Below are 23,467 nucleotides of genomic sequence, written 5' to 3' on the forward strand. Positions count from 1 at the left end.
TTTAACTCCAATTAATCAATTTGTTTTGATGTTGTAACACTACACGTTTAATAATTCCGAAATCAAATTTTACAAATTACACCGATATTGAGAAACAATGCTTTGTTTATACCAAATCATGTTGACCAATTGTTAACAAGTATTAATTGATGTTTTGATTAAAATAATGCTTAAAAAATCATTAACAATACCTGCTGATATGAAAATTCAAGGCTAATAAGAGTAATATACTGTATAATTTGCATTCAGTTTTCGAGCTTTGCTTGTATTATAACTTTGTGCCTTTAACAAAACGATTTTTTTTGGATGATAGATGTTCGAAACTTGGATAACCAACCAAACAAATTGCGGCATCGTTCTAATTCGGCGGATTCGTGGGTTATGTCTCCATCGGAAGGGAGGAAAGAGGACAATGAGTCACTTGGCAATGATCTAGACGTTACTACCAAGAAAGGTAAATTACCTTAAAATTCACTTAAAATCTTTGTTTTTAATTTTTTAGTTTAATTTTGTTTTGTTTATTTTTGTAAATTATCACAGACCGTACCTTGCAAGAAGCCATGGACATTTCTCTTCCCGTTACAATACGAAATTCTGGCCTCAGGCCAAATTCCGCCCCTTCCGATACATTAAGCGATCAAATCGTCCCACCCCAAACAACCCCAAAATTATCCGTTACTCCGCCTTCTGGCACTACCACGCAACAGGGTGGTAATAAAGTGCCAGTGCGACCAACGCAATTGGACCTTTCAAATGCCCCCAAGAGACCGAACAGACACCTGAGGCCATTGGATTCACTGCACTCGTCACCCTCACGACCTTTATCACCAGGTATTCTAACAGGTTGTCCTCAAATTTGGTTCGCTGGGGTCTTCTCTTTTTAATGCAATTAATGCCTGCACAAAATTATATCGATTTATTTTTTATATATCTCAAAGAAGAAGCAATTGAAAAACGTGTATTGTTTATAAATGTTAATTAAAATACTTCTTCTCTGGGTGGCATCTTTATTAACAACGTGTGTAAATAATATCTTTACAGCTACACTTACCAATTATTAAAAAAACCAATGCTTTTTTACTTAAACAATTTCTTTGTATTCATTATTATTATTAAAGAAAAATTAATGCTTTAATTAACCATAACCTATTCGTTTGCAGCGATGGAGAACAGACCGTTAGTGGTAAGAAGAACTAAAAATACTAACCTGGGTAAGTTGAATTTTAACTTCAACCGTCATCTTCAATTTTTTTTTAATAAAAAAAAAATAATTTGCTTATCAGTCAACGCCAATATTTAACCTCCATTAGTTTTTAATAACGGTCCCATTATCTTCTTTTAGCTGAAGAAGACCGAGCCATGCGCCGCGAGTCCTATCTCAAGGCTACAGAAGGTGGAAGGATGCCGTTTGATGTGGACTTTAACGTCGACTTCAACGACGGAGACGTTTCGCCGCAAGTCCTAAGAAGGTAAGTCGTTTCAATTTACATTTTAGAATCAAATTTCATTCGCCATTTAGATTAGCATATTTCTTCATTGGATCAAATCATTTTTATCCGGATCGAACGACGCAAAAACAAACATTATAAGCTTCCAATTATTTCTTTTTTCTTTCATCTTCTTTCTTGCCGTTACGATATAAAAGGGTATCTTTGCTTATTCAGCGCTCATAGAAAGTGGAAGCCGCCGTTGTTTCCGGGTGATATTCAGCAACTTCGCAAGCTATTTGAAGATACTGTTGGGTGAGCCGGCTAAATTGCTTCAGAGAATTTTTTTTAGATAACATTAACTAACATTGTTGTAGAATTGAATAATCTACAATTTTTTTTTATTTGAAGATGTTCAATAGTAGAAAAAGCAATTAACCAAAACATAAACTTCCATGTAATTGTTAAAATGGGCTTAAAAATTCTTTATTTATTCCTGCTTATTCTTAGTTTTACAGTTCATATTTTGAATAATTAACATAAATGCTGACTTAGCTTGCTTAATTTTCAATATGATTTTTTCTTTTTGAATACAGATCTCTTTCTAAAAATGTAATGTTAGTTGCCTATATTCATATAAAAATTATTATAAATAAAAAATGATGGAGCACGGAGATGGATTGCACCTCCACTTTTTAACTTGGCTTTGGAGTACGTTATAAGAAAACTGCTAATTGATACTAAAGGGAGGCTAGTCTAATGGCGCCATCAAACCAGGCGAATAAAACATACTACTCGAAATCATCAAATGTAAACACGTCCACAGAAAGATGAAGCTGTAGTAAGCAAGCCACGTGCAGCGAATGGATAAAGGGAGAATAGAGAATACCCAAACGTGCGCAAGCAGAAAGGAGGCCAGTTGGAAAACTAAGAAAACGCTGGGAGGGTTCAGTCGATGAGGATAGTAAGTTGGTCATTGGACCGGGAGTTGGAGGAAGTGTATAGAGACGTCAACGCCTAACTCAGGCTATAGTGTTAAGATTTATTTTAGACAGCGAATTGAGTTTTAGCAAACAAGTTAGTTCTTTTTGCCTTAAGTATATTCTAAAATGCGTGTTACAACTACATTTATAATTTACGTAAAAAAAATCATTTGAATTCTTAATTTTCCTCCATTATGTAATAAAAAGAAGCGTTTCAGATGGTATTAAATTCATAACAGATGCAACATGACAATTTCAAACGGTCTGGTGCACTACCCACATGCATATGGTTCCATTTACACCTGGCTCTAATAGAAAACCGTTGAAAAGGGGAGATTGTAAGCTGCCACAGACAGCTATAATACCTATACAGCACAAATCAAAAGGTTTCAAACAAACCGTTTATAATTATTATTATTTTAACGTGACACCAAAACCAGAAATAAAATGTCATCTTTCTCATTACATCATATTGTTACCACAAGAATCTCTTATGGTGCAGTAGATGAGAATATCGTACGGTTTCGTTTAATGTTTAAAAACTTTTTAATAGACGATGTATTCGATTAAGAAACGTGCAAGAAGCGTGCGAAGAATGCTACCGTCTGGCGTCATCAAAGACAATTGTTTGCAGAGCGTGAAGAAGACGTCTGATTATCATATTGTACGAGTAACATATGTCGTTTCAAAAAGTCGTTTATAATGTAAAAAGTTAGATCTTTCGCTCCAATGATGTCGTTAATAAATATCTTACTTTAATTGTGTCTTGTAGGAAACGTGAGCAACGCGCGTTAACGTTACCAAACAATACGTTGTTATTTACGCCTGGAGCGAGATCGGCTATCGAAAGTAATGTACTAAGGAATACAATTATAATTACGGCGGGGGCCTCATTGATTGTAACGGTATTCGACTTTTCACTTTCGCGGTTACACAAAACGACCGGTTCCTTCACTGATGCGAACCGCACGCAGCGGCGTTATTTTCAAGAACATCTCCCGTGTCCGAGATGTTTGCACACCTCGGCTTGGACTTTCTACTCTTGTTTTATAAATTCGATTGCAATGTACCCTTTTCCGAGGTGCAATTGTGCAACGTAATGCTCGGATGAGCTCCAGTGAAATCGAAAATCGGACTCTGCGTCCGAGAAAGCGCGTGATTTATCGTTCCCATCTTCCTCCTCTCTTTTTTCTTTACTTCTTTTTTTTTGAAATTGCTTCCTCTCTTTTGTGCTCGAGTTATTGATAGCCCCACGGTTAACCTTCTTTTTCCGCTTACTTTACCCTCGTTCAATTGTGTATTAAATGGCTAATCTACGTTAACGATCTATACTGTTTTCTCTTTTACCTTTTCATATTTTCTACCTATGATGATGATGTGATTATAACAAAATATTTAATCTAAATTTATTCATTTAATTCATTAAATTATTTATATATTAAATTATTTTGTAGTGGAAGCGTTAGTGGAGGAAGCAGCAATAGTAGCGTATCACTCGATCGGGAAAAGAGGCCTTCAAGTCCTGTGGAACGAGAAAAACAGAATGTTATTAGGGAAGGAAGTTTGCATTGTAAGATAACGGAGATAGATGGAAAGGTAAGTTTATGTGAAGGGTTCATTTATATTAACTTACATAATTCTTAACCGGACAAGGTAATAACCTGATAAGAAATGAAACTTTGTTCTGAGTCAGTTAAAAAGGAAACCAATAAAGAAGGCGAAGCCCACGTATAAGTTAGTTATTATTATTATTTTGATCTCGCTTACGTGCACACGTTTCGTAATAAAAAGATTCTTCGACGTTGAATAATTACTTGTTGTTCAATCTAGTTGTTTTCGTTGTGAAAGCTTTGATAATATACATAAAGGTAGATAACGAATTCGTTAAATTAATGAATCGTTTAGAAACATTAATATTTATTTATGATATACAGGGTGGTTCAGTTTTTAATCGGGAAACTTTACTAGGACGTAGTACTTGCCAAAATAAACAAGTTTTTTATATAAACATAGGGTCGCAACTCTTCTGTTTTCGAGCTATGAGCTGTCAAAGTTGAGCCAAAAATTTACATTTTATCTTTTATTTCGGGTATGAGTAAACCATAGAATTTGAAATTTGGTATGTATGTACTACTGGTTAATATCTTATTTTCAACCATACCTTAAACTTCCCTAGCGCCCTCTAAGGAGATGAAATTCACAGCCCCTTTGATTTTTTTATAACAACTTCTTAACGCCATGGAATATTAACAAAGAAAAATATGGGTTGTAAAGCTTATTCATTACTAGTACTTTTTTCTCTCTTTAGTTTTTTCCTTAAAAATAATAGTTTTAACGTAAAAAAATAAAATATGCTACATTGTACTATAAAGCGCTGCTATTATTAAAAAAAAATTTTCTTTATAGGTGGCTATGGAAGTTGTGCACTTACTAGGATCTAGTACTAACTGAATAACACCAATTAATTGTAATTTTCATAAGAAAAACCATAAATAAGATTAATGCCTGTCTGAACAAATTACGTTGTTTTAAACAATATTAAAAAATTGATACTCTGGCTTAATAACCGTCAAAAATTATTAATAACCAGCAATAATTATGAGGATTCACTGTAAATGAAACTTACAAGTTCTCAGAGCAAACTTTTAGAATAATTTTGGCTACACAACCCAACCCATATTTTTTTATGTTCATATTCCATAGCGTTAAAAAGTTGTTATAAAAAAAACAAGGGGGTAGTAAATTTCATCCCCTAAGAGGGCGCTGGGGAAGTTTAAGGTATGGTTGAAAATAAGTTCTTAACCAGTAGTACATACGTACAAAGTTTCAAATTCTACGGTTTACTTGCAGCCGAAATACAAAACAAAATGTAAATTTTTTTCTCAACTTTGATCGCTCATAGCTCGAAAACAAAAGAATTGCGACCCTATGTTTATATAAAAAATTTGTGTTATTTTGGCAAGTACTACATCCTAGTAAAGTTTCCCGATTAAAAACTGAACCACCCTGTATAACTCAAAAAAAATTGAAAGGAGTTGTGTAAGTTAGCCAATTTCTTTTAGATGTATATTGTTAATGCAATATTATTATTGTATACGCCTGTATTTATTACAAGTGTGTACACATTCTCCTATACAATGGATCTCTGGCTATATTTGTACCTTTTGTATAAATAGATTCTTACTCAAAGAGATTTAGGGAGATTTAACTTATTCCTTGTGCATCTCTACGTTGTCTTAACAACAAGAACAAGTTATCGGTCCTCTTTGGGAATGTATCAGCGCCTGAGAGTTTGCGAAAATTGCTGGCTAATTCATTGATAAGTATCGAAAGCTGTACTTTGTGTTGGATTCTTCATTAAATATTTAGTTCCTAGAATTTAAGCTTTATCAGTGGAGGTTGTAGATCTTTTAATTAATTAAGCCGAAGTCACCGAGTACTTAATATACCCTAATTACTTAATATCAAATTTATTTAGGATTAATCATTTCTATTTTCACACAAGAAGGTAATATGAAAGCACTAAACCACTTCTAATTATGACATAATGCGTACTTAATATTCAAAGAAACCTTGAAAATTATTAGAAAATAATTAATAATTTCAAAATTTACTAGTTTTGTTTAAAAATATTTTTTTTAACATTTAGGGGAAAAACTTTAGATCTAAAAATAAATGTAAATGCAATAAAACGTGTGTATTTATAGATGGATTCTTTTAATTTTAGCTCTACCGGTTTCGATCAATACATTTAATCATCTTCAGGAGCAACGTCAGTAAATACATTTTCAAAAGACATATTTTTTACTTTTCTTTACTTTTGTTTTTTTTTGTAAAGAAACGCATGGCACATATTGTTGCATGGTAGGCTTATTAGATACTTCTGAATAACTGGGTAACAAGGAAAAGAAGAGTTAAAATATCAAGAGTAAGAGGATAACAGCCTAATTAACTAACAAATATGTCTTTTGAAAATATATTTACTGACGTTGCTCCTGAAGATGATTAAATGTATTGATAGAAACCGGTAGAGCTAAAATTAAAAGAATCCATCTATAAATACACACATGTTTTATTGCATTTACATTAAATTTGAGATGGAAAGAAATAACCTAATAAATATTAATAAAAATAAATGTTATTCCCCATTTTTTAATCAACTTTCTAATAAATATAAGAACTTCCTTTTTAAAACTCATCCAAAAACCTTAACAGACCTTTGAACGTTTTTGCTTCATCAAATAATACCCAAGTTATCATTCAGTATTTATCGCCGATTTATTTACTTTGCTTGATTAGGAACATGTCAAAACTTTATATCCGTTTCTTAATGGCAGTACTTATGTAATGGTTTTCCTGGTAATGACTCGTTTACGACTACAAATAGAAATCGGGTTATATCAATGGATGAAATGTAGTAAACGTGCGAAATTACGCACATCGAGTATTCTTTCGATATTGTTATCAGTGTTAGATATCCGCCTCTGTAAAAGAGTCGCGTCTTTTACAGAGGCCTACGTGAGATTTTGCATGTTGATAAAACTTTTTGCCAAAAACTAATTAAAAGATAATTATTTTAAAAACATCGGTTAATAAATGTTAATAATTGTGGATGTAGATGACGCAAGTTAAGCAAATTTATGACAAATTTGCTAACAAGGTCGTAACCTGTGATAAGATTCAAAATTCATTCAGAAATAATTTAATAATTTGATTTTGCAACGATTTTATCAAAACATATTTTGATGTCTTTTTATTATTTGTTTTATAGCGTTCGGGTGATAGATCGTGGAAACAAGTATGGGTTGTTCTTCGAGGTCCCAAATTGTACCTGTATAAAGACAAACATCATCAGGTAAGTACGCCTCAATTCTTTATTTTCTTTGTAATGAATCATTACGTCACGTAAAAAACCGTTAAAAAAAAAGTAAAATTGCTTTACATAATTAGAGATAAATTGAAAATACGACGAATAGCTCACGCACGCACTCAACAACCAAACTATACACCAACCATAACGAGAATTCATTATCAGTTTTTATCCCTTGGGCATTTAGTTGTCCACTTTCAATCAGTCAATAACAAACGGTCAAACTAGTTGTAACGTAAAAGCAAACTTCATTGTGTGTAGATGCCTTTGCGCGTGATTAAACCCAAGTCGTAGAGAGTAAAGAATGAAAGTGATCATTGTAATTTGCGAATTTACCAAATCGGTTGCAAGGAATTTTAATTAATTTAATTAAACGTTAAGTGATCAAAGTTATTTTTGTTGTTTGTGTTGTCGGTGCAATATGGGAATAGCTACTACCTTGGCAAGAATCGAACATAAATTTTTAAAAGGAGTTGGTTCTATCCTTACAAATTGCACGGTAATAATAAAAAAATAATAACTAACATATAAAAATGAAATTAATACTTTCTACAATTTTATGAACAATTAATCTAAATCTTTATATCTTTTACTTATTTATTTTTGTTTAATAAAACTGACCTAATAATAAATAATGGATTTTGTGATATACGTAAATCGAGGTTCCACAATATAAGAAGCCAAGGTTCCCAACCTGTCACCTTGCAATAAAGTGGCATTTAGTGAGATTTATTCACAACTTCTTGTAGGTAAACGCATTATGAATCTGACTCTCTCAGTTTCGTTCTTATTTTGGAACTTACTCCTTCCAGCGACCATACATGGCATTGTTGCCCATTTATTGCTTATTGTTGCATTCCGATATTTTTAAATCTGAATTTAATACATTTTATTTAATAGGGTTTAATTATCAATGCGGCATAAAATTTATCGACGAATAAGGTGTTTATCTGTCTCGTCGTTCAAGGTCGTCGAAAACGTTTCGAATTTATAACATAAAAAGATTATTTAATTATTTACAAGTATATTTAAGAAAATAAGCATCTTGATAATAAAGAATTTAGTTTCTCTAAATTGTGACACAAATTTTGAGAAATCGAGATAAAATGAAATCGTTTCTACCTGACGAGAAGTTACCCAATTTCCTGATGTTCATACATTAATTACTATATTTTTTTTTAATCTGTTTTCATAATTTATCCCTCTAGTTGCTTACAACGTCCGGCGATTGGCCTCGTTACGTGTCGCAAAAGAGAAACGAACATTGACGTACTGTTGCACTAAATACCATTTCTTTCGATGCTTACGCATGACAAACTTACCGTGCATGTTTGGAACAATTGAACTTTGGCCGGATATTAAAAGAGCCGGGCGAAAGGTGTAAAGTATTTTGCCTGTCGTGGTAAACAATTTTGTGTAATGACGCATAAATATTAAAGCTGTAGAGTACCGACACCAATCCTTTTATAGAAACGAATAGTTAAGTCTTGGGACGTAATATCACCTGCTAAGTGTTTGAATGAGTTATGTATTGTTTTTTTAATTGCAAAAAGCGCTGACGTAAGAAGGTGTCCCAAATAAATCTTTATTCTACAATAAGCATAACATATATATTTAAAAAAGTTAGTAATTTGTAAATTAACTTAATGTGCTGCGTAATTCTCGGGTCATACATTAAAAAATATATGACTCAAAAAGTTGCTTAATAAATGATTAAATTTTTCTATTAAAATAATATTGATTTTTTTAATTTTTAGGAGTTGCTTAATTTAGTAAAACTTTGTAATCACATTAAATCATTTCAAAAATATTTAAGCGGAGAAATAGATGAGAAATAAACTATAATGTCGTTACAACTACTGTTGAGGCGAAGTTGCTCGCGACAAATATATCTTTATAACGCTACATATTATTCAGCTTTATCCTAAATTGTATTGATGTGATGTCAATAAATTGTAGCGCCTCGGCTTAATTAAATAAAATTAATATTTCCTAGGCTTAGATTAGCCGAGATCAATTCCTCCTGGGACAATACAAAGTACTAGATAGCTATACAGGGTGTCTCACGTAACTGGTTCCTTAGAACTTTTTTAGGTTCCAGTATTCCTACAGTTTTGAAATTTTGGTAGTATGGATTGTTCAGTCGGAACTTTCGATCTAAAATATTTTCAAGATGGCTGCCACTTCCGGTTTACCGGAAGTAGACCATAACTTCGTTATTTTAAATGGAATGCTATAGTTTTTATTACAGCTTTTAATTGTACGTAAAAAAATATGTTGACTTTCATAAAAGTTATTGGTACATAGCGTTTTTCGTTTTCGAGTTATTTTGGTTTCAAGCTTTTTTTGATAAATTTCAACATGCTCTTTAAAACTTCATATCTCAGCCAATGTTCATTCAAAAAACATCTACGTTGGCACGATTACTCTTCAGATGTTGTCAAATAGATTGTCATTTGTTGTATCGGAGTATCTTATACAGGCTGGTCAAAAATTGAATTACCATTTCTCCATATTCAATGGGGAGAAAGTCGAAAATTTTAAATGGAACACCCCATATTTCTTTACCTTATCAGAAAGGGAATTTAATTCTCTACGATTTATCTATAAACATTCTCACACCTATTTATTGTAGTTTGCCTCATATTGCGAAATTTATTAAAATATGCACGAAATCCAGGTTTTTTATTAGAAAACTATGGATTTTTGACAGTTTTTGGTCCATGTTTGTATTATTGTTGTCATTAGTTACATTTGACGACGGGTGTAAGTCATTGAACATCATGGTAAAAAAATTATGGTATTCCAACGCCGATAATTGAAATTTATTTTGTAGGTACCAATAACTTTTATCAAAGTCAACCTATTTTTTTTACGTACAATTAAGCGGTGTAATAAAAACTATAGCATTCCATTTAAAATAGCGAAGTTATGGTCTACTTCCGGTAGACCAAAAGTGGCGGCCATCTTGAAAATATTTTAGATCGAAAGTTCCGAATGAACAACCCATGCTACCAAAATTTCAAATCTCTACGAATAGTGGAACCTGAAAAAGTTCTAACGAACCAGTTACGTGAGACACCCTGTATAAATATGATATTTTTTATTTGCTCCCTGGAATAAATTTAAATAGATAAAGGAAATGATCTATACCGGAAATTTTATATAACTCGCAATATACGAATGTAGTAACCATAGTTACGAAACTACTATGCATTTGCACTGTCCTACATAAAATGTAACATAGCTTAGGTCCATTACTACCATCTTTTAGTTAAATTTATCTTATAGATAAACCGATCTACTAGCCAATCAGAGGGCGTAAAATAGCCGCAACCCTGCTAATAATCAATAACAATCTTTAATAAAGCCTGCTAACAATCTTTAATAAAGAAAAAGGTAACGGGATGTTTCTAGATCTAGGTCTAGTATTAGTTCTAGTTTTAGTGCAATAAAAATATATAAAATAGTAATATCGATATAAATATAAACTATCTAGAGGATAGTTGCCATGGTTACGGCGGTTTTAAGCGCTCTCATTGGCTAAGGCTCGTTACTACCATCTTCTGGCTAAGCTATCTAAGGGATTATTACTACGGTTACGGCTATTTTACGCGCTCTGATTGGCTAGTAGATGGGTTTATCTATAAGATAAATTTAACTAAAAGATGGTAGTAATGGACCTAAGAGCTGGATTTATCTATCGGATAAATTTATCAAGAGGTAGTAAAAGGGGGCCTTAGCAGTAGAAACATTCAGGTTTAGCTAAATGGAATGTTTCTAGGTCTAAGTCTAGTGTTAGTTCTAGTTTTAGTGCAATTTATATATAAAATAGTAATATCGATATAAATATAAACTATCTAGAGGATAGTTGCCATGGTTACGGCGGTTTTAAGTGCTCTCATTGGCTAAGGCTCGTTCTACCATCTTCTGGCTAAGCTATCTAAGGGATTATTACTACGGTTACGGCTATTTTACGCGCTCTGATTGGCTAGTAGATGGGTTTATCTATAAGATAAATTTAACTAAAAGATGGTAGTAATGGACCTAAGAGCTGGATTTATCTATCGGATAAATTTATCAAGAGGTAGTAAAAGGGGGCCTTAGAAGTAGAAACATTCAGGTTTAGCTAAATGGAATGTTTCTAGTTCTAAGTCTAGTGTTAGTTCTAGTTTTAGTGCAATTTATATATAAAATAGTAATATCGATATAAATATAAACTATCTAGAGGATAGTTGCCATGGTTACGGCGGTTTTAAGCGCTCTCATTGGCTAAGGCTCGTTCTACCATCTTCTGGCTAAACTATCTAAGGGATTATTACTACGGTTACGTCTATTTTACGCGCCCTGATTGGCTAGTAGATGGGTTTATCTATAAGATAAATTTAACTAAAAGATGGTAGTAATGGACCTAAGAGCTGGATTTGTCTATCGGATAAATTTATCAAGAGGTGGTAAAAGTGGGCCTTAGAAGTAGAAACATTCAGGTTTAGCTAAATGAAACGTTTCTAGTTCTAAATCTAGTGTTAGTTCTAGTCCTAGTGTTGGTCTAATTTTATTGATTGTTGTATTGATCCGTTATATCCAGGTTTTACTGTAATTCCAAATTATGCATCTTAAGTGAAATTCACTTTATGGTTTATTTGAGATCACTTTCTTCGTGATTATTATTTTTTTTTCGTTAAATTAAGTTATCGACACTGGAAATAATCGATTATTCCGTGATTCTCAATTAATTCCGAACGTGCAAAAAAAATTTCTATTCTGACCTAATAATTATCGTTTGAAACGCGTTCAATTACTTTTAATTATTTCGGAGTTTGAATAAGGGGAAAGTTTCATTTTGTACAGTGTGCCACTTTCGGTTTCGCGAACGCGGAAAAAAGCGAGCGTTACTCAAAACTATAATCAAAGTTCATCCGGTGACTAATTTTAAACTTACTTTACAGCAAACTTAATCGAATTTACATATAACAATGATTTGTATTTATCGAAGCGAAACGAATAAAATTCGGATCCTACATTATCAACACCTGAAAGGTAGTTCTTAAAGGTGATTTTTAAAGGTGGTTCTTCGGCGGGCGTGGTTCATCTCATATCGTTACGAAACTGTTCTCGCGCTGCATTGATTGATATCTGATAATTTCGACAGAATATACACTTACTTTATTGCGCAATCCGTTCTGATTTTGGCCCGATATGTTGAGAAAGTGCTAGTTGTGCGGAAAACAAAACCGAATCTCTATAATTTTCGTTGTACGCCTTGTTTTCCCAATACTACCAATTTAATACATTTTTTTGACGTTCTCTTAAATGGATATTGCGGAAAAATCGTCTCGGTTGCGTTAACAACACACATGTTCCAGTGCTCGCTGATGCGCTCCGTATTGTTACGTTGCACACAAGCCGTGAAGTTTCTTGTGTCCGACGAATTTGTTACGCAACTTTAAGCAAATTCCTAACGCCAGGTGTTTTCTAAAAAAATTACAAAAAGATAACCCAACATAAAGAATTCTGATTAAATGTGAATTCTTTTCAATAAAAATATGTAATCGATGAATCGTAACTAAATCATTTATAAATTTGTTGAATTTAGCTTGATAGAATCATATTTCGTGTAAAAAATGAAATGTTTAAAATTTTTTATGAATTGCGTTTCAAATTTAGTACCACTGCTTTATGTTTATCTATTGGTGTATTTACGACACGCAGTCAAAGTAATGACATCAACAGATAGAACTGTGGGCCTTCTTTTAATTGAGGCGACACTTCTAGAATTTAAAAGCGTGTTCCATTCGTATGGGTATGGCACGCGAATGACTCATTATCTTGGACGTACAAATGCAGAATTCGTGCGTTAACAGATTAACAAGGTTGCTGTCAATTTCAATTGCCTTTGTTTGTCGTTGTTGATCACATTCAAGTGAAATTCCAAATCAACCAAACTACAATAAATTACGTAATCTATAAATAATAAAGTTATAACGTTACAGAGCCGGAAATTGTTACAAGAAACTTGATTTTGCTTGTACATCAATTATTAAGGTATGCGATAAACTGTTGACTACATTGATAATAAAAAATACCAGGAAGGAAATTTTTTTAGGTATTCGAAAACTTGGAAGTTGATTTATAAAAAGAACTTTATGTCGCGATAAGCGTTTCGTATCGTTATAATTACATACGAGGAATCCATTTTTACTTCTGTTAATCTTCAAGAACAGGCGATTTATCTTCATAAAATGATAAAATGAGTCAATAACCTGGTAATAGATGCTAATTTACGAACTTCACGACGTAAACGTTAAAGATTGTTTATTGGTGTTGCGTGATTATTTCCATAATATGTACTGGTAAATAAAACTATAAATAACATTATTAAGTAATAATATAATTGTTAAAATATAATCACGTTCTACGTATTAAGAATAATTAGAACTTAACAAGAATGACCAGTTTCAAGATGATCATCTTAATCACTACTATCTTACTAGCATCGATTGATTAGTGACAAACAGTCTGGTTTCCGACGGGGTCGTAGTACTACTACTTCCTTGATCAAGATCACGGATGATATAAGACTTGCCTGTGATAACCGTCGTCTCACTATTTTGGTTCTACTTGATTTCAGCAAAGCCTTCGACTCTGTCGATTACGATCTTCTTCTTTCTATACTTTCATCTATTGGTTTTTCTTCCTCGAGTCTTTCATGGTTTCATTCATATTTTTCGCATCGCACGCTGTGTGTCCGTGCCAATTCAACCTTTTCCAACCGCTTTGAGCTTTCTTGTGGTGTGCCCCAGGGCAGTGTTCTCGGTCCGTTGCTGTTTTCTATCTTCATTGATAGTGTCACCAAGGTTATTTCTTCAAATTTTCATCTTTACGCGGATGACCTGCAGATCTATACCGATACAACAGTTGATGACTTTCCTCAAGCTATTGAGCGAATTAATAATGATCTTGCGAGAGTGCTTGAGTGGTCTAAACTATACGGTTTGAAGCTCAATGCTAATAAGACCCAAGCCATAATATTTGGTACAAATCCTCTACGGAGCAGGGTGGCTACTTTTGCTAACTCGCAACTTCTACTTGGTGACACCGTCATTAAATTTTCGGATGTAATTAAGAATCTTGGAGTTATGATGGACTCTGCACTGTCTTGGCGCCCCCAGGTTCAGGCGATTTGTAAGAGGGTTTACTCTTGTTTCCACTCCCTCCGTAAATTTAAGTGTTTTCTTCCACCTTACGTTCGACGCAACCTCTGTTATTCGCTGATTTTTCCACATCTTGATTATGCGGATACGGTTTGTACTGACCTGTCGATATCTTTGTGTAATAAACTCCAGAGATTACAAAATAATTGCATACGTTTTATATTCGATCTTGGGAAATATTGTCATATTACTCCTTACCGCAATAACTTACGTTTGCTTACGTACGTAAACCGTCGGTCCTTCCGTGTGTTAACAAGTCTCTATAAGATTATTAAGACTCAGAGTCCACAGTACTTACTTAATAATTTTAAATTCTTATCATCACACGAGCGTCCCACTCGTTCGCAATCGGACTTAATTCTTCTATTCCCAATACATCATACGAATTTATACCACAGGTCATTTACGCTGTACGCCATATCCCTCTGGAATGGTCTCCCCATGGATATTAGAAACGCTCCAACCTTGTCATCTTTCAAGACTTGTCTTACACATTTCCTCTTCTCCCGTCAAATTGTGATCTTGTAATATTTTACTTCCTTTTCTTCTTTTCTACTTTCTTTCCTATGTTCCTTATTCACCTTCTTTCTTTTCTGCTTTGTTACTCTGTGCATTTCTTACACTTTTCTTCCCTCCTTTTTGTTGTTTGTTTTTTTTTCTTCTTTTTTTTCTTTTTCGCTTTTGGTTAATTATGCGTGCCTTAATTACTTACTATTCTGTATATCTGGTGGTATCATTGTAATATAGTTTAGACTGGGTCGATTGGAAGATATCGTCTTTGGCGATAAATCGTTCCGTTTGTCAGAATTGAATTTATGATTTGTTTTCCACTGTCATTGTTATAATCATCTTTGCTTTTTTTTTTGTTACACTACCGCCGCTAATATAGGATAATTATAATAATGTACAATTTTCCTTTGTTCTTTTATGGCAATAAAGTTTGTTTATTATTATTATTATTATTATGTTTTATCAATTCGAGAAACAATGGAAAGCTGCGCAGTCTTGTTGCGATATCAGCAAACTTGTTGGTGGAAGAACAATCAAATTGATGTATAAAATGATTTGTTTCTATTAAATCTGTTGTATTAATTCTGACAGAATGACGAAGATGATCAATAGTGGCGAGTTAGGTTGAGACGATTCTTTCACATATGATTTGGATCACTTGGTGATTGCTTAACATCAGCAATTGATAAATAGATTTAAAGAATTATCATATATCTGCCCATTGAAGTCTTTCGAGAAATCTTAATCCTCTACTGATGTCGGTGGCCCATCTATTATGAAGTGGAAACTTTCTTAATACGATCAGTTATTTTTTAACTGTGTCGATGACAAAATCTGTATTCTCAAAAATCTCTATAATAACATTTTTTATATATTTATTTAAATTTCTAGTTTATAATACTAGAAACTGTTTGAAATCTAGTCCAATATAAGCAACTTTTCTCCTTAAGGTTAATTACATTATTTATAGTTGATAGAGAAAACATAATTTCTTATATTTATATATAACGGAAAATTTCTAAGTATGTCTTTTAATAGTATAATATTCTAACGTTCTTTAAGAGCTTATAGTGTATAGCATCTGCATCAAAGTTGTTACAAAGTGGCATGCGGGTTGGTCTTAATTTTACTTGGCTGTATAAGGAAAAGCAAATCGTGAAAAAAATCGACCAGTAGCGGATCTACTAGTCCCGCGAACCCCACGCGTACGCGCTTATTGCTTTTGCTTTCCGTGTAGACGAGTTGCAGTCCAAACGTTGCCCGCAGTAGTTCGGTTTCGAAGTAGCTACCGAGTGCACCTAAAGCTTCCATACGACTCGTTTACCTGAAACCAGCAAAATGAACTTTAACAAAGTTTTAGTGAATTAAAAAGATTTCGCTGGATTAATAAAAAAAAAATAGTGCAGGTTTATGCGGTTTATAGAGCAGGTACATTGAGTACTTAGCGTCGTCCGGTTTATATTTAGACGATACGCGTTTCTTGCAAATGAGAAAAAGTGTCCGCACCTCGCAGAAGATACTCCATTCGAATTCAAGCGGCGCCTTCTTCTTCAGCCTTCGGAGGGTCATCTTCTTTTTGCTTTGCCGGGCGGTCGGCAGCGTTTCGCCATCTCCGGCGTCTATTTGCGGACACCACCTGGTTCTATTTTGGCTGAGATACGCGCGCTCGAGAATACTTTGAACAGGTTTCAATTGTTGTTCGCGTGTTTGACCGTTTAAAATAAAAAAACTAAAAAATGTTAGCTAATTCACAATCACCTGGTGGACTTAGCGTTCATCATAGGGGTAGGTCCGGGACTATCTCTTGTATACCGCTTCATCTACATTTACATTTTTCGTCTCACGTCTTTTTTCCTAAAAGACTTCGAAGATGGGGATCTACAGGATCTTGGGTATGATATTTTTAATTTAATTAGAATCCGGTTTTCGAAATATAATGGAATCAATTTTAATCTTAATGTAACCAATTAATTTAGATTAAAAATATCATTCGTTCTAACATTTACCAGATGACTCCTTTACATTAGTTAACAACAACTCATTGAATGCGTTTATGTCTTCTACAGATGGTTTGATAATACATTGCGGTTTAAATCAGTAACACGCGTTACCGAATTTATATTTGTAACTAAATAATCATAAACATGTTGTTCCGGAGATGTACTACATAAAATGGACAAAAATAAACGTTGGGTTACTAATATAATAAATTTAATAATGAATACGTTTTATATTCCATTATTATTCTATTTCAAAATTACATTTCCTCATCAAGCATGTGAAAAGGATCGTTTTACTGAATGTATTACGAAAACGTTTGTGTTTGTATAAAGACCTCACCTCATTCCCATTAATGTTATCAAATCGTCTTATTAACATACCAAATATTATTTTAAATAGAGATCCTTTTATATATGAAATCAAATATATAATTTACATATCGAACTTAGTAAATATCGCAGAATGTGTAACAGATACCACAATGTATGTCTTGTTAAATATAGATAAACATTACATGCAAACATTAAAAAAATCTATCTATTTTTTATCTATAAACATTTACTTTTGTGAATTGAATACAATCGAAAGTGATAGTTTCCGAATACAAAGTTCAAAATCATTTTTTTTGCCAAGTCAAGCGTAATACAATTCCAACAGTCTGTTGGATGGACAGAAAAGAAAAGTTAAATTAATTACTAAAGCTTAACCGCTGTGTGAAATTGCTCTTTTCCGGATTAAAAAGATTTCTTTTCTTACCGGCAAAATTAGCTTCAATCCGACAATAAAAATAATTAAATAACGCTTTAATTAACATTCTAGAAGTGGCGTCTTCGACAAATAAACCGGTAAATACCATCGCGTGCTCACCACACATTCAATATTGCATACTTAATTATATATTTTTTTCTGGACCAACATGTGAATGACCTTCACAATAATAGTAAGTTGTTGTATGAATGTAATATTTACAATTTTCGCAGGTGTCTTAACTTGTTATTGTTGGCTCACGTTCAAAAGTTGTCGAAGTGAGAATTGTTGAGTGTTATATTTGATTGTTCTGATGAGAGAACCAGTGTATACAATGCGAATTGATTTTTTTTTATAGAACCCAACGATTACTTTTTTTTTAATGGAAAGGTTTATTTGATCTAAATAATAGATGGAATCTGAATACTACTCCGTTTGTTTTAGTCGTAAATAATCTAAAATCCGTCTTAAACGACACGAGATTAACTGTAATGGCTCATAAAATCGTCTGGATACATGAAAACGAACTATTTTCAGAGACGCATTTACGCAAAAATAATATCGCGGAAACTACGCGTTTTCAGGTACAGATTTGTTCATAATTTACCGACGAAATAAATTATTGCTTTTACGTAATTATTACAGGACGTTGCAAGTATATGGCTTACGTTGAGTTATATGGCAAGTTCCATTTCTAATTTCCTGTGAATTATCTGATTGGAATATCTTAACGAATATTCAAAATAATCACTTCATCTAAATTTCCTGTCTTCTTCCTAAATTTAATCATTCTATGATGTATTTACAGGGTGTCCATTATGTATGGAATATAGTATATATCTTGGTAAGTATCAACTTTACAAAAAAACATTTTATACAAAAGTTGTTTAATATTTGATTTGCCATAATAAGACACCATTCAATTGTTTTTATTTCAGAAAACAAATGAGCAACGAATAACATTTAATTTGACGTAAAATTTTAGTACCCTTATACTAGAAAATTTTTGAAAAAAATGTAAAAACAGTTTATTAAGTTAATTTTGCCAATAACATGAATCTAGATATCCGAAATCTTATTTGTCCTAACAATTGAATGTAAGCTATTGAATGTGACAGAATCTTGTTTATTAAAATAACTTGGTAGATCAAAAAAGAAAAATGGTTCATTTAACAGAAACTGAACGCATAGAAATTTTAATTATGGTCGGTTATGGGGATCGCAAACGAACACAATCATCGAGAACCAATCACTCAATCAGTAGTTAGCAAAACTTCGAAACGTTTTAGGGAAACTGGTAACGTTAAAGATCTGCCAAAGACTGGTCCGCAGAGATCTGCAACAGATGAAGATAAAAAGATCGATATTCTCATAGAAATCGAAGAAAATCCAAACATTTCAACTCGTCAGTTATGTTTAAACCATGCTCTAAGTAAAGGTTCAATACACAAAATATTACATGCAGAAAATTTACATCCGTACAAACCGACTTTATTGCAAGAATTATCCGAAGATGACTACGGTCGACGTGTTGAATATTGTGAATTTATGATGGAGCGAATCAACAGCAATCCAAATTTTCTCAATAATATGGTTTTCTCTGACGAGGCTACGTTTTGTTTAAATGGTAATGTAAATAAGCAAAATTCTCGATATTGGGCCGCTAAAAATCCCCATTGGATGATTCAAAATCATACTCAAACACCACAGAAATTAAACGTATGGGTGGGAATTTGTGCAGATCACATAATTGGACCTTTCTTTATTCGAGGTACTCTAACTGGTTACCGTTATTTACAATTATTGCAACAGCAAATTATCCCAGCTTGCCAAGAAAATCTTGATGATCTTTGGTTTCAACAAGATGGGGCACCGCCCCACTATCATTTAGATGTACGCCGATATTTAGATACGGTATTTCCGGTCCGTTGGATAGGCAGAAGAGGGCCTGTAGAGTGGCCACCCCGATCTCCGGATCTTACACCTTGCGATTTCTTCTTCTGGGGATATTTAAAATCTAAAGTTTATGTAAACCGACCTCAAAATCTGACAGAATTAGAGCAACGAATAAAAGATGAAACTATTTCTCCCAGATCGCTAAGAAATTCTTTTCAAGCCTTTTATGATAGATTGGGCCACTGCCTTGCAGTTAATGGTGAACATTTTGAACATTTATTGTCGTAAAACCATTTTAATGCTAATTTCGTTTTGTCTTCAAAGTTTAATAATTTTCATTTACACTAATTTTTAGTTTATTTGTTTTATTTTGTATGTAGATTTAATTTACGGTAATAATTCGAGGTAGTTGACGATCTCGGATATCTAGATTAATGTTATTGGTTAAATTTTCTTAATAAACAATTTTTACATTTTATGCAAACATTTTCTGATGTAAGGGTACAAAAATTTTACGTCATCATAAAGAGAAAAGAAATCTCTATCAAATAAGCCTAATAAAAGGGTACATTGCCATTTAAAAAAAATTAAATGTTATTCGTTGCTCATTTGTTTTCTGAAATAAAAACAATTGAATGGTGTCTTATTATGGCAAATAAAATACTAACCAATTTTTGTATAAAATGTTTTTTTATAAAGTTGATACTTGCCAAGATATACAGTGTGTCCCCGGATAGGTGAAACGACTCTTATAAAATGTAAATTTTTTTCGATATTAACTGTCATCTTTTGGGGTTCAGGCCTGCTTGGTTAAAGACTAATTTTGAACATATTTTCAAATTTTAAAAAACAAGTGAGTGTTGATACTGAAGCTAAAACTTCTTGTGTGTCAGGTAAAGTACCTTTTCTGTTTACAGTATGGTAAAATTTTACTAAGAATTTTTATGAAACATATGCTGAATGGGTGCAGTGAGTTGAGGGAGGAGGAGATGGACCGAAGGCAGATCTTAGGAGAGGGGGGAGAGGGGAAACGATGGATGAGAATGGTGATGGGGGTGAGGAGACAAAGGGATGGGTGAAGGGATGATTGGGCCGAGGAGCCGAGGGCGTGGAAATGGAGGAAGAGGGTAGAGAGTGAAAGTAATATTTGAATAATGTAAAGAATTGTAAACAATTACTGTATACAATAAACTCTTAAATAGAATATTACTAGAACTAACACAAGACCTAGAACTACAATCATTCGGGTTTAGCCGAATGAGTTAGTTCTAGTTTTACTTGTATTTCAGCGTATTTTATTGTATATTTTTATTGAACTAACACTAGCATTTGTCAATCAAAATTTATTAAAAATAGCAAATTATATTTTAAAACCAATTAATATGCAAATTTTCTTTTATTGTTTATTATTTTCGTCAATAGTACCTTATTACGACTTTTTGTTTTGAGATTCAGATTATTAGGGAGAAATAAACAAACCGTTCTGAAAATGTTCACAAGAAATTAAGTGTGTGTTCGCCCACAAAGGAAAACAGTTGATCATAGTTAATCGGTTTCATCATAATTTTTTTTTTCTTAGAGTGAATACTTCCTGCTGTAAGAAATCTTTTGATTAAACGCCAACAAGTACTTCTTTTAATTGCAGTATTTGGAAATTTTTCACAAAATAAAGCAATAATCGGTTTTTTCCCGGTTCCATAACACTGAATCACGTAAACTTTATCCTGTAATGTTAACATTCTGTTTAAAAAACACTTTAAGTTTACTAAATTACAGTTTGGGAGATTAACAGTGACAGGAAAGCAATTTTGTTTTTCCATGGCAGTCTTTGTTAGAAATAAAATTGTTTGATATGGATTTTTTCAAAGTAGGCCGATCAATCCGAAAATTTGCATATGCCCATAGTTTTTCATTCTGAACAAAACTTCTTAGTAACATTTTCACGTACTGTAAACAGAAAAGGTACTTTACCTACCACAAAAAGAGTTTTTCTTTCACTGTCAAGGCTCACTTGTTTTTTAATAATTGATAATATGTTCAAAATTAGTCGTTAATCAAGCACCAAAAGATGACAATTAATATCGAAAAAAATTTACCTTTTATAAGAGTCGTTTCACCTATCCGGGGACACACTGTATACAATATTCCATACATAATGGGCACCCTGTATAATTTCTCAGTGGTAACCTGAAAATATGCATCAACTAACGTTTAACATTTTTAAGCTAACTCCATTATTTTTATTTCACCTATCACCTGGAACGTAATGATAAAGGTAGTTGAAACGTGATCTTCTTCTTCTTCAATGGGCTACAGCCTTCCTTAACTTCCTTAATGCCTTCAACCATCTCGATTACAGACCACTCTCTTCCAGCTTCTCATCACAAGAATCTTGCTCTTGGTCGTCTTAGAAACACATTCTTTGCGCTACGTGTCTCTGAAATATGATAAGTTTTTGGTGTTTATCATACTGCCCAAATAGCTGAAGTTATCTACTACTTCGAAGTTTTGTGGCACTTTCCCCCAAACGATATCTCCATCTCGTATTCTGAATCAGGAATTATTACTTTTATCCCACTTCTGATGCTATTAAGAACGGCACAGTCTCTAACACATCTTATGCAAACTTACATGATAGTTCCATATCTAATTTCTTGTGAGTCATCTAATCGAAATTACTAAACGTTTTTTCACTGAAATTCGAACACAACATTTTTTATTAAACCTATTATGTTGCAACAAAAATTATTATCTTATATTATTCTTGTCATATAAATTCCTTATAATTATCAATCATTTTATCAGATCAACGCGGAATAATTATCGTGCATCGTTCGTATAACACGATAACAAGTCACTTATAAATGATGATTATAAGTGTCTTGTTAAACATTCGACCAATTAAAAACGTACATTTTCAACAATCTCACCTGATATTTCTGCCAAACAATATCTAAATAATGCGTGAATTGATCGAAAAAAAATCTAATCATTTTGACAATTTTATAGAAATACTCAATTAATTAAATTTTAATTTTAAACCATTGTTTGTAGAGTCCTGTTGGATCGTCGGACATTGCGGAACAGTCTTTGGCCTCGGGCATAGACATGCGTGCGAGTTGCGTGGGAATCCCCGAAGATTACACCAAAAGGAAACATGTTCTTCGCGTATCATCGGTTGTACCATGCAGATCAGAAATTTTATTGCAAGCTGAAAATCCGGTTGATCTAGCCGAATGGGTTAAATGTCTTCAGGATCAAGTTGCTGCCAATGACGAAGAATTTAAAACAGTAAGTAAAATAATTTAATAAGAAAAATTTTTATTAATTATGTACAATTTATTAATTATATGAAATAATAAATTAATATTACGTCTTGAATTTATGATTTGACGACCACGTGATGGTCGTCGTCTCATTTGTGATAATCTCGTTTTCAAATAGTAATAATACAGAACCGATTGTGTTCAGAACACGGAGTTTTTCGCTTTCCGTTGATAATAGCCCCGGTTTTATCTGCGCGGTTGCCGATATCTCCGTTACATAAACATTCCCGTTGCATATTTTTTAAAGCAGTCTTTAAAACAATGTTCGTGTCGGTGCGCGAAAATGTTCAGTTTTGATGTGGCCGAACTTTACGATATCGATTGTTACTTGGTGAGTAATAGGAGAATTTTTACAAAATCGATCGTAAACAATACGTTTTTGTTATGTCATTAAATAGATGTCTCGTATTTTTTTGATCAAATGAAAGTAAAAGAATAAAAACATCGATTAAGATGACGTCAATATTATGTTCTAACGTTCTTATCTGATTAC

At 32.9% G+C, this 23,467-nt stretch overlaps 1 protein-coding gene across 15 annotated transcripts in view; it reads left to right on the top strand.

The window, feature by feature from the left end:
- Positions 1-23,467, top strand: part of LOC111415120 (Rho GTPase activating protein at 19D) — a 177,934-nt gene that overhangs the window by 132,465 nt on the left and 22,002 nt on the right. For 11 of the 15 annotated variants that reach the window (XM_023046639.2, XM_023046629.2, XM_071193893.1 and 8 more), the window contains 8 exons: positions 314-454; positions 541-831; positions 1,161-1,211; positions 1,343-1,469; positions 1,665-1,742; positions 3,865-4,006; positions 7,182-7,265; positions 22,703-22,939. In XM_023046639.2, the coding sequence (XP_022902407.1) occupies positions 314-454; positions 541-831; positions 1,161-1,211; positions 1,343-1,469; positions 1,665-1,742; positions 3,865-4,006; positions 7,182-7,265; positions 22,703-22,939 (1,151 nt within the window). The remainder of the gene's footprint in view (positions 1-313; positions 455-540; positions 832-1,160; positions 1,212-1,342; positions 1,470-1,664; positions 1,743-3,864; positions 4,007-7,181; positions 7,266-22,702; positions 22,940-23,467) is intronic. The other 4 variants (XM_023046633.2, XM_071193892.1, XM_023046637.2 and 1 more) reach the window with 4 other exon arrangements.

Source organism: Onthophagus taurus, chromosome 2 (genome assembly GCF_036711975.1).
Source record: "Onthophagus taurus isolate NC chromosome 2, IU_Otau_3.0, whole genome shotgun sequence".
Classification (NCBI taxonomy): Eukaryota; Metazoa; Arthropoda; class Insecta; order Coleoptera; family Scarabaeidae; genus Onthophagus; species Onthophagus taurus.